A 13,016-nucleotide genomic window follows, 5' to 3' on the forward strand; every position below is an offset into this window, starting at 1 on the left:
GACCCTGTACAGGGTTTCCAAGGCTGTAAATCTGTACGGGAGCAGAATGCCTCATCTTTCTCCCGCGGAGCGGCTGGTAGTTTCGAACTGCTGGCCTTAAGGTTCGCAGCCCGATTCATAACCACTACGCTACCAGTGCTCCTTTGTTGTTAAGTGTCATCAAATCTGTTTTGATTCATACCCACACTCTATAGGGTTTCCAAGGAGCAGCTGGTAAGTTTGAACCACCAACCTTGTGGTTGCAGTCCAGTGCTTGTCCTACAGTGTCGCATCAGCAGTGATATGTTGTTGTTAGGTGCCATCGAGTCAGTACTGACTCATAGTGATCCAATGCACAACAGAACAAAACACTGCCCAGTCATGGGCCAACCTCACAATTTTTTGCCATTTTTGAGCCCATTGAGACTGTCATATTGCCAATTCATCTTCCTGGGGTCTTCCTGGTTTTCTCTGACCCTCCACCATACCAAACATGATAATCTTCTCCAGCGACTGGTCCCTCCTGACAATATATCCGAAGTATGAGAGATGGAGTTTGACCATCCTGGCCTCCAATGAGCACTGTGGCTCCACTTCTTCCAACACAGATCAGTTTGCTCCTTAGGCACCCTACGGCACTTTCAATATTCTCCTCCAACATCATAACTCAAAATCATCAATTCTTCTGTGGTCTTCCTTATTCACGGTCCAGCTTTTGCATGCATATGAGGTTATTGAAAATACCATGGCTTGGGTCAGGAACACCTTAGTTCTCAAGCTGACATCTTTGCTTTTCAACACTTTAAAAAGGTCTTGTGCCACAGATTTGCCTAATGCAATGCATCATTTGATTTCTTGCCTGCTGCTTCCATGAGTGTTAATAGTTGATTCAAGAAGAATGAAGTCCTTGACAGCTTCAATCTTTTCTCCATTGAAAAGAATGTTGTTTATTGGTCCAGTAGTAAGGATTTTGGTTTTCTTTACATTGAGATGCAATCCATACTGAAGACCGTGTTCTTTGATCTTCATCAATAAGTATTTTAAGTCCTCTTCACTTTCAGCAAGCAAGGTTGTATCATCTGCATATTTCAGGTTGTTAATAAGTCTTCCTCCAATCCTGATGTCACATTTTTCTTCATCTAACCCAGCTTCTTGGATTATTTGCTCAGCATACAGGTTGAATAAGTATAGTGAAAGAATACAACCCTGTCGCACACCTTTCTTAATTTTAAACCATTCAGTGTTCCCATGTTCTGTTCAAATGACTGCCTTTTGTCCAAGTACACATTCCTCATGAGCACATATAAGTGCTCAGGAATACTCATACTTCACAATGTTGTCCATAGCTTGTCATGATCCACACCATCAAAAGCCTTTGTGTAGTCAATAAAGCAGAAGTAAACATCTTTCTGATATTCTCTGCTTTCAGCCAAGATCCATCGGACATCATCAATTATATCCTTAGTTCCAGGTCCTCTTCTGAATCCGGCTTGAACCTCTGGAAGTGCTCTGTCAATGTATGCTTGCAGCTATTTCTGTATTACCTTTAGTAAAACTTTACTCGCATGAGATATCAAAGATATTGTCCAATGATTTCCACATTCCTTTGGGTCACCTCTCTTTGGAAGGGCACAAACACGGATCTCTTCCAATCGATTGGCCATATAATTGTCTTCTGAATTTCTTGGCATAGATGAGTGAGTGCCTCCACTGCCACCTCACTTTCTTGAAATATTTCAATTTTTATTCCATCAATTCCTGGTGCCTTGTTCTTCACCAATTTCTTCAATGTACCTTATACTTCTTCTTTCAGTATCATTGGCTCTTGATCATATGCTACTTCTTGAAATAGTTTAACATCAACCTTTTCCTTTTGGTACAGTGACTCTGTGTATTTCTTCCATCTTCTTTTGATGCTTTCTGCATCATTCAATAATTTGCCCAGAGAATCCCTCAATAACAAAATTCGAGGCTTGAATTTTTTCTTCAGTTCCCCCAGCTCGAGAAATGCTGAATGTGTTCTTCCCTTTTGGTTTTCTGACTTCAGATCTTTGCACATTTCATTGTAATACTTGTCTTTGTTTTCCCGAACTGACCTTTGAAATTTTCTGTTCAGCTCTTGTACCTCCTTATTTCTTCCATTTGCTTTATCATCTCTATGCTGGAAAGCCAGTTTCAGTATCTCTTTTGACATCCACTTTGATCTTGTCCTTCCTTCTTGTCTTCTTAATGACTTTTTGCTCTCTTCCTGTATGATGTTCTTGATGTCATCCCACAACTCTTCTTGTCTTCAGTCTTTAGTGTTTAATGTATCAAACCTGTTCTTAAGATGATTGCTAAATTAAGGTGGGATATATTTAAGGTCATATATTGGCTCTTGTGGCCTTTATTCATTTTCTCTTCAGCTTCAGTTTGAATTTACATTTGAGTAATCGATGGTCTGTTCCACAGTCTGCCCCTTTTCCACATATGTAGTCCATTTGATTTCTGTGTATTACATCTGGTGAGGTCCATGTGTATAATCATCTCTTATGCTGTGTAAAAAAGGTATGCGAAATGAACAAATCATTGAATTTGCAGAATTCTATCAGGCAATCTCCTGCATCATTTCTATCACCAAGGCCATATTTTCCAACTCCAACTACTGATACTTCTTCTTTGTTCCCAACCTTTGAATTCCAATCAAGCTTTCATATAAATGACCCTAAAAGAAGCATTATAAAAAAAAACAGAGTATATTCAGACTCATAGAAACATTGTATAGGGTTTCTGAGGCTACAAATCTTTGCAAGGAGCAGTAAGCCTCCTTTTTCTACTGCAGAGCAGCTGATGGAATCAATCCACTTCCAATCAGATTGGGTGGAGTACTTCTATAATCCACTAGAACCCTATTTAGAAATCTTAACCCCCTTGTTATGTTCCTGGGCCACATTTACATAACTATACATTTCTTCCCCTTCCACTAAATATTTGGAAATCCATGAATGACAAATCACTCCTCTGTAATAGCAATTCACATCCCCCCATGGCCTATAACATTTTGCTTTCTAGTGTTCCTAAATTCCCCAGTCAAAAGTCTGTCACTTATATAAGAAAAGCTGAACTCAACTTGCCATGCAGTTCTTAAAACTCACACCCTCATCTCTAATGTTTACTCACTAAAATAACAAATCTCCAAATAAGTTTTAGCAAGCATGAATTTTTTAATGGTTTCTTCACTGTCATATCATATAAGGTAAAAATAAGTAATTTTCTGTTAGCCATTTTAAAATGAAACTTTTAATTTAATAATTTGACTAAAAGAAATACATTAATTTGTACTAATGATAAAGAAAATGCTAAAACATTTGTTGGAAAACAGTTGCCACTAATCGTTCAAGTGCCTTATTTTTCAGTTCTAAACTTCTGTTCATAGCCCAGCCAATTCCAACAGATTTTAAGTGTGCCTATAAAAAAAAGAAAAAAAAAAAAAAGTCTATGTATATCAGGAAACAAAGAATTAAGAAAAGAAAATAGGAAAGTCTACCTATAATTGTTTTTCTTCTCAAAAGAAGAGAAAACCACAATTTTTCATTTGTATTGTCAAATTTTGTTATGAATATTGAGTAGTTAAGTAGTACTTGATTCTAAAGAATCCACTGAAGGACTAACAAACATCTGAGAAATCTGCACACTGAATAGCCAAACCAGTGACCTGGATTTGATTCTGACCCTTGATGACACCATGTATGTTAGAGTAAGTTGGTTTTATTTTTTTTTCCTTTTCCCCATTTCCTTCACTGATATTAAAGATTTTATAGTGAATTGAGTGATAGTTTACATGGGAGAACATTGGTTTTGCATTCATCCTATCATATTTTGTTTCATTGCAATGATTACAATTGCTTCCATGCATCATCATTCAACAGTATTTGCTTCTATTCCCTATGGGGTTTTGTGTGGGTTATTATTTTTTGGGGGGTGATATGTACACAAAAACACTCAGGAATATATAATCATTTAAACAACCAAAGGTCACATTCTGCATGTCAGCCTTCTGGTTGCCAACACACAGTCTTTCTCTTTCCATGAGTATAGAGTCCTCAGCTGCCCTCTCTCTCCATGTCCTCATCTCTGCCTCCATCTCTGGTGTCGCTGCTTCTCTGGATAGGGTCCCACATTCTGCTCATGCTCTTTTCCCTTGATGGTCCTAGGGTCCTCTGATCCTGGAATATAAGATTAATTACTCCCTCCTTTATGTTATAAAACTTCTACCTTTATAGTTGTGACAATCTCAATTAGTCATGATAACAATTACTACTGACTCATGAGAATCTTACCCCTATCTCCTTTCACCATACCCATCTAGATAAGATGAAAACTATTCAGTGGAGATTCTACCTTCACCCTGCACACGCTGAGACTAAACGCCCTCTTGAAAACTTGTAAGCCAGTCACTTCATGCTTTATAGCCCTCCATCTAGGTAGCCAATGTCTAAGTTGCTCATCCCTATCAAATCTGTGTACAGAGGGGATAGGATTGATACTTGATGGCAGAGTCAGGTTTTTAATGTTTGATTTCTTATAAGTTATCACCAGGTTTTTCTACCTCAGAGCCTCTATGTGCACTCAAACCTCTAATCTTTTGGTTAGCTGTGAAATGTATTAGCTCTCTGCACTATCCAGAGACTCCCTACATTAACAACCCATTTATCTCATTTAAATGTGTAAATAAATAAGCAAGTCTCATATAGTTTTAAGTACCAGAATTAAAAAAAAAAAAAAAAAAAAGAATACTAGTGTAGATTTTCATGCCTTCTCCTATCAAATGGAAAACTCCTTATTTTTTCAATACTGAGTCAAAGCATTAGAGTAGAGTGGGTGGCCAGGATTCTGGCAGAATGCATAACTCAGCATATTTACAAGCTTTACGGGTAGAGTTGTCTTTAAGAGTCTTAATGATTTCACTGTGCTGTCCTATAATAATAATGCCTCTAATCCCTTCTGAATTGTGTAGGACAGCTTCTGGAAACATTAAATGACTCAATAAATCTGTGTAGTCCTTATTACTTCGAATTATTCTATAGTTTGTCTATTTGTCACTTCTTGAGATCACTGTAGCAGCATCTAACATAGTTTTCCTACCACCCACCCATCAACTACATCTAGCAAGAAAGAATACAGATTCTTTAAGAGAAAGAAAATAATTCCTTTAAAGTAGTACATAATTTCCCTTATATTAGGAAACTTGTGGTTTCAAGGAGATTGTATCATTCTTTTCATCAAGTAGTAAAATATTGAATTTCATGGAATCTATTTCCCAGGTTTCTCAGATTTTATTTCCTTCCTCTTTCTTTGGGAACTTTAGCTATTTCTTATAACTTTAAGTAGCAGATATTGTCCTCTAATTAACTCATCTGTTACATTTTACTAAGAAAAATATGGTATAATGGGAAAAAGCATTCAGGAAAAGTCATAACACTTGTTATTTGGCCTCAATTCTCCCATAGTTTGGGCTTCTGAGTGCATTAATCCTCCTTGCTAGTTGGTTGAGGTGCCTGAAAAATGGGATAAATTGTGAAAAATTACATGTTACAAATAGTTGTAAAATTATCTTTTACTGTAATGTGTTTGAACGTGTTTACTTCAGAGAGAACAATTAACTTTATGTCTAAGAAAGTACTTTGGCTCTTGCAACGATGCAATGATTCTAGTAAATATAACTGGGCAGAACAGAACACTTTGAAAGAGATGGTAAAGTAAAGAATATAAAGATTGTTTTATGCAATTTCTACTTTCAGTCTTTCAAGATTTGACATAATTGAGCAATGGGAAAATAAAAGAAAGAAAAAAGACCAGAAAAAAAAAATTAGTGAGTGAAAAACAATATTTTATTGTGGAAAATACTGATAGATAATATGACATTTTTATATAGAATGTTTTATTTACTTATTATTTTTACTCAGTAACAACTAACAAGAATTGGCAATTAGCTGTTTTTCATCTTTATTGTTATTGTATGTCATCAAGTCAGTTATGACTCATAGCGACCCTGGATAGGGTTCCTGAGGAGTGACTAGTGGGTTTGAACTACCAACCTTGTGGTTCAAGACGACCTTGCGGTCCAGTGCTTATCCTACAGTGCCACACCAGGATTCATCTTTACTGAGATAAAAATTAAAGGACATAGTACTAACGTAAATCATAAAATAATATACTTATTATATGTTAGACAAATGAGCCATTCATCAATGAAAAGCTAAAAAGGAGTAGTTTTTTCTCCATAAATCTTACAAAGTTAGATATTTTAAAACTATTTTAGAAGTGAAGATGGTAAGATTTTGTGTTACTTTCTTGAAAACTTTATCGGGGGATTAATCCCTGGAGGAGGAGTACATCATGCTTGGTAAAGTATGGGATCAAGGGAATAGAGGAAGACCCTCAATGATATGGATTAATACAGTGGCTACAACAGTGGCTAAAACATATTCTTGATTATGAGGCTGGTGCAGAACCAGGCAATGTTTTGTTCTAAGTAGGTCTCTCTTACTTAGAATAAACTCAACAGCATCTAACAACATCTTTTCTAATGGGATTTAGTACTGTGAAATGATATTCAATGAGTAAGATTGTATCTAGCTTTTGTGTTTTAAATATTTCATAATATATACTTGCATAACTGAAATGAGAAAATATATAAACACAGAAAAATATTATTCCACTTGTGCCTGCTGATAATAAATTGCTACTTAATACAAACTGCATTTACTAATCATTGGCATTTCTTTTGAGGGTTCATTTGAGTCATCAAGATAGGAAGTTTTGATTGCTCATGATGAATCTCTTATAGCCTTTCTTGATTATTTTTTAAAATTTGATGATAAACACAGCAACATGCCTCAGCCAATTAAGCTTGTCAACTTCCACTGTGGTCCTTAATCAAGTGTTTGACTTGGGAAATGACAGGGAATCCTTATTTAAAGTCATGCTTCTTGGATAGAGATGTGGCAGACATCATGTGGATGACAGTAGAGAAGACAAGCCATCTTTGTTTAAAAGCAATAAGTAGAAATCTATTTCACCAGGATTGTGCCAGATTAAAGATTGAGGCATTGTTGGTACATTGGAAAATTGAGTCCATATAAATTTATCTTGTTTTTGATTATCTCTTGACAGTTCAAAGAGCTCTGGTGCTGCAGTGGTTAAGCATTTAACTGCTAACCAATAAGATCAACAGTTGAACACACTGGCAACTGCTCAGGACAAAGATGAGGGATGTGGCAGTTTGCTTCCATAAAGATTATTGTTGTTAAGTGTTGTCCATTGTTGTTGTTGTTGTTAAGTGCTTGAAAACCCTATGGGACACTTCTACTCTGTCTTATCAGGTCACTGTGGGTCATAATCCAGGCAACAGCAATGATTTAATGGGTTTTAGTGATTGTTCAGGTACACAAGTTAAACAAAAAGCAAGAAGAGTTGACAAACCCTTAATATAACTTTATAAATGATCTCTAAATGCATTTTAAACAAAGGGAAAACAAGTTATAATAAATTTCTACCTAGAAATACAAATTGATCCCTGGAAAACAGCCACCTATGTAAATCATGGATTTTGTGGTAAATTGGTTCAGACAAAATGTGTAAGACTTCATAATATTAGAGAGATGATCATAGGTTAATTCTGCACTGTGTTACAAACACATTCATTTAGATTTTTGTTGTTGTTTTTCTGTCCCTGTGTTTAAGTTCCTGATTATTTTCCAATTTCTTGAAAGGCATCATCATAAAAAAAAATCATGCGCATTTGAGTTCAGTAAAGGAGTGAAGGAAAAATGATATTTAGTGGAAACTGTCTCTAGTCTTTTGCATTTTGCAACTTTTTTTCTCTTTAAAGCATTTAGATCCATTTCAAAACACAAAAGCAAGTATCCCATGATTGGATATATTTCCAAAACAGTTTTCTCATTGAGAAAAATATACACCAATTTCATTCAGAAACCATAAAACCTTTTTGTCAATTATTTGATTTTTTAATGTATCTAAATTATGAGTTGGAGAGACACAGAGAAAATTTCATATTAAATAAGTGAATAAGGAAGTGCTTATTCTTTAGATGTTAAAATTTATAGTATCTGTCCACTTAAAAAGGAGCCCTGCTGGCACAGAGGTTAAAACTCTTGGCTGCTAGACAAAAGGTTGTCCTTTGAACATACTAGTGTCTCTGCAGTAGTAATATGTGGCCGTTGGACTCTAAACATTTACAGCTTTGGACACTCTATTGGATATATCTATTATATCCTACGGGCTTGTTATGAGTTGGAATCCACTCAACAGCAGTGGTTTAGTTTGGGCTCACTTAGAAGTCAAATAGCATCATATGCGACTGTAGTGAAATACCTTTGCACTTTCCCTATAGGAAAGAGAAAAGTCATTTGACATTTCCTCTAAAGAACACTGGCACTTCCTTTTTCAACTCAGCACATGGCATAAAAAGCCCCGGTCACAGTGGTTCAAAAATTGATGGCTTGGTATATGTCGATATCTAGGAATAGCACTAACAGGAAAAAGAAAATGATATGAATTATTGGAGGGCCTTGATTTAGGAGATTTGGGAGAGAAAAACTTATGCAGATAAGAGCCAAAGGAGAATTATAATATTAAATTATGGTTGCGGAGTATAATAAAAGCAAAGGGTATAATTTAAATGTATTAGGAATAAAATAAACAACTATTTTTATTTTAAGGAAAATCTATCCAGGATTATGTAAATACAAATTTCACTGATTCTACTTATGAATTTATTTGTAGCTGTCAAAACTTGCCAGTCTTTAAATCCCAATCCTTGTAATAAAATGATATAGTATAACTTGAAACACAGCTATATTATATTCTTTTGTTTGACAATAACATAAACTATAAAATATATTAAATAATTATCTAGAGGTTGGTATCTTGGAATCTGTTGAAGTAGAACAGGTTTGTTCTCTCTTAACCTAAGCATAAAACCTGAAGGGGGAAAAAAAAGAAGATTTATTTTTAATACTGAACATAAGCATTCTCCAAAGTCCTATAGAAATAATGATTTTAATTACACACATATGTGATTCTTAAGTGCCATCTTTAATCTTGATCCCTAGGATTTTTCTAGATTTGATTTAGCACTTTAGAATTAGAAGACATTTCCCATTTCACTGGGCAACACCATTAATTAGGAGTACATGCCTTTTCATCAAAAGGTTAGGAACTTAAGTATATTTACACATTTCATTTCACATAAAATATCCATTCTGCAAATATATTTGCAAGTGTATTTCTCTGTGAACACTCACAGCACATATAAGGTCATTTGATAGGGGTGGAGGGCTTGGGAAGAGGGTGGGGTAAATGGTGATATTACTAGTTTGCACATACTCAATCATACTTGTATTTTTATGTCTTTATTTTTTATCAATTTGGTTCTACTTTTGAGTCAGCCTGATAGAATGTATTTTAAATATAAGGTTTTGCATATTTACATGTCATGAATAATGTATAAGCTAGAAGAAATCAAATTGGCAACATTACACCATTTCTGGGATAATTTATAAATACACAAAATTATCTGTTTGGATTTAGTAATTTTTTTTCCGAATGTTAAAAAATCCAACCATATTAATATACATATATACTAATGCTCCTTCTTAAGACTATCCATATAGACCTATCTTATAACAAATTTTTATATACCTGTTACTTATACACAATTACATTGATCATTTTGTCCAATTCTCTCTTTGAATAACATTTGGTGCTTTGTCAAAACCTTGTTTTTAATGTACATGAAATAAAAAATTTTTGAGGAATGAGGAGCTGAGAAGTATTAGTAAAGAGAAATGAGATGGTAACGGAGATGTATATTTTCTCCTCAAATTTCATACAGATTAGGAAAGGCTGTCTGGATAGTGTCCAACACTAACGATTTTTTCTCCTTGGCTTTCAGACTCAAGACCTCTTCCAGATGTAGCTCTGACTGGAAAATGCACGCGCGAGTGTGATGAATATGGTCACTCAGACTCCTGCTGGATGCCGGTCCGCACTTCTCCAGAGAGGAAGAAGAGCCAGCCCAAACTCTCTACTTTCATGCCTGTTGATGAACGAGGAAGTCAGGAAAAGCTGGCCAATGGCGAGGCGGCCATCATGGGTGACCGCAACAGAAACCTCCTGAACAAAAAGTTGACCTCATCCTATGAGACCTTCAGTACACCTAGTTTCGGCAAAAATGAGGAAGTCAACCCTGAGGATATTCCCCTTACAAAAACAGGGGAATACAAGCCATCTCCTGTCAATACGCTCACTAGAAGAGAAGTTTACCTGTAGGCTATAAAGGAGCAACAGCAAGATTCTTTTCCTGTATGAGGAAATAAGGGAGGGGGAAAACTTACAAAGTAAACCGGTTTAATCAAAAAGAGGGGGCTACCAAAGAGACAAAGCTTTGCCTGCCACTTCTGCCTCCATATCAGGCCTTTAGGGATACTGTTAGCCTGATTATAATGTACAATGTAGAAACCATCCTCGTTACTTGCATGTCTAAACCCCTCACTGATTCCCAATACTCACTCTTGCTCCCTGTCCCCCAATCCTCTTTAAAAAAAAAAAAAGGAAAGGATGGTTGCAAGTTTCTTTCACGATAACAAGCCTGATTAGCAGAACATAACACACTCTCATTATCCTTAAGCTGAAGCATGATTTTAGTCACTTTGATTTCGTTCGAGTGTCATCCGGCTGTTCAAAAATAGCAGGTCAAGTAAAATGTATTTCAACCATACTATCAGAACATGGTTTATCTTCATCAAAGACAGTACTTGTAAAATGATAGAGTCCCTCTAAAGATACATTCCTTATAAGGATGGGCTCCATTAAGAAGCACTCTGGGAAGATCACAGCTTTAATATTCTAACAAAGAATGAGAAGCAAAACAATAGTCGGAGATTGCACTTCCGTATTGCCATATTCAAGTTAGGAGAATCAACTTATATGCGCACACATTTCACATCTATCAGTTACACTACTTATGACTTTTAAAAAGTTACTTTCGTTTTTTCCAGAACAGGATCAATATTATCAATTAACTGTATCATGAAAAGGCCAAAGATCATACCGTGGATCAGGGAAATCATAAATTAGGTTTGATTTTGAGATGGAAATCCATTAAACAATAAAAACAAATGAATCCATGCACACCCAGAAACACTCAAACACTTGTTCATTTTACATAGTCTCTGTACCCTGAAGACATGTTTTGTTTAAAACAAAATTTATTTGAAAATTCAGGAAATGAAAATCTAATGAGAGATATTTTTGCTAATATAATAACAGGTGATTAGAAGTTTAAGTTTCATTTCGGGTACTATTATCAGGGAAGATTCCACTTTTTAAAATCATTGTATATGTGGGTAATGAGGTAAGGAACGAAAGCTGCATAGACTTAACAGTCTTGTAAGTTAAATCCACTGTTAGCAGTTTAGAATCCAAGGTATGCCTGCTGGTCTTAATATCCACATTTCAAATTACCAATTGCAAGTTTATGTGTTCAATGAATGCTTTCATACAGCACAAGTGCATTAATCTGAAATCCTGTGCAATATAGAACTATGTTTAACTCACAATATTGAAAGGAAGTGACAGCATAATTGAATTTTTCATTAATGTGATTTAAATATTATTTAATATATGTTATAAACATATCCAGACTAAATATAAGAGAAATAAGTTGTGGGTATTGGCATTTCTCACAGTATGCACGTCTTAAAGTTAGAAGACCTGCTGTTGTTTGAATTCAATTAAAAAGAAAAAAGAACAACAGAATATATAGATGTTAATTCATACAGAATGATTGGGGCTATTGGAAATTGAGCTGGTACATTTAAATGTAAATGACAACTCATTAACAAAATAGGGAATAACAGGCAAAAAGAGCAAAATTTCCCATCACTGATTGTTATAAATCAGTTAAGGTAAAGTCTTGATGGTTCTCTAGAAAACTATAGAAACAATATAGCTTTGGGTAGTTAACAGAATTTCTTAGAATCTAATGTAAAACAGCCTGGAATATAGGCTGATAATTCACTATTGGCCATCAAAATCACTTCTCCTTTTTTGTGTGATACTTTTTAGGGTCACTTCAATATGCTCTTTCTTAAATAGAGTTCTCATTTTGGTGTCAGTTTATGCGTAATAGTTAGAATGAAAGAAGATATGTAATTAAAACAAAAACATTGAACTAAAATATCAATAGTTGAACATGTTTATGTTTGATTATTATTTAACTGTGGAAAGATGCAATTCTAGTACTTTGTTAGAAAACTGCATTAAAGCAGGTCTGCCTTGTATAATCTGTACTTATTTAGACAAAATACTTCTAAAAATACTTATGAAATATATACATATTTTTATTGCACGTTGCAAAGGAAATACTCAATTGAATAACACAGATGTTCAACAGACTTTTACAAAATTATGTTCTTCCTTTTTTTCATGAAACACTTGAAGCCACTAGATAGTTCATTCCATTCTACCTTTAAACCCTTCTGTTCTTTTAAAAGCTAATACAGGTAATATTGGATCACTGGGTTGATTGCATCAACAATCATATACTACATTAAAGACATTCATGCTGTTATCATTTAAAATAGTGAGCCTCCCCTTAGAACTAAAATGGTATGAAAGAATAAAATTCAGTGTACTCTAAGTATTCTCAGTGATTCTAGTAGAATTAGCTATCATAACATGTAGAATTAGCTATCACAACATGTTCAAGGACTTGAAGCACTTACTGATGAAGATCAAAACTATGGCCTTCATATGGATTACACCTTAACATAAAGAAAACAAAATCCTCACACTCGACCAACATCATGATAAACAGAACATACTGAAGTGGTCAAGGATTTCATTTTACTTGGCTCTACAAGCAACGCCCATGGAAGCAAAGCCCAAGAATTCAAACAACATATTACACTGGGCAAATCTGCTGCAAAAGACCTATTTAAAGTGTGCAAAATCAAAGATGTCACTTTGAG

At 35.0% G+C, this 13,016-nt stretch overlaps 1 protein-coding gene across 2 annotated transcripts in view; it reads left to right on the forward strand.

Annotated features, from left to right (window-relative positions):
• PCDH7 (protocadherin 7) overlaps window positions 1-10,314 on the forward strand; it is a 700,269-nt gene extending 689,955 nt beyond the window's left edge. For both annotated transcript variants that reach the window (XM_006876249.1, XM_006876250.1), the window contains exon 3: window positions 9,938-10,314. In XM_006876249.1, coding sequence (XP_006876311.1) covers window positions 9,938-10,314 — 377 coding nt within the window. The remainder of the gene's footprint in view (window positions 1-9,937) is intronic.
• The last annotated feature ends 2,702 nt before the right edge of the window (window positions 10,315-13,016 follow it).

This window comes from Chrysochloris asiatica, unplaced genomic scaffold (assembly GCF_000296735.1).
Source record: "Chrysochloris asiatica unplaced genomic scaffold, ChrAsi1.0 scaffold00371, whole genome shotgun sequence".
Classification (NCBI taxonomy): Eukaryota; Metazoa; Chordata; class Mammalia; order Afrosoricida; family Chrysochloridae; genus Chrysochloris; species Chrysochloris asiatica.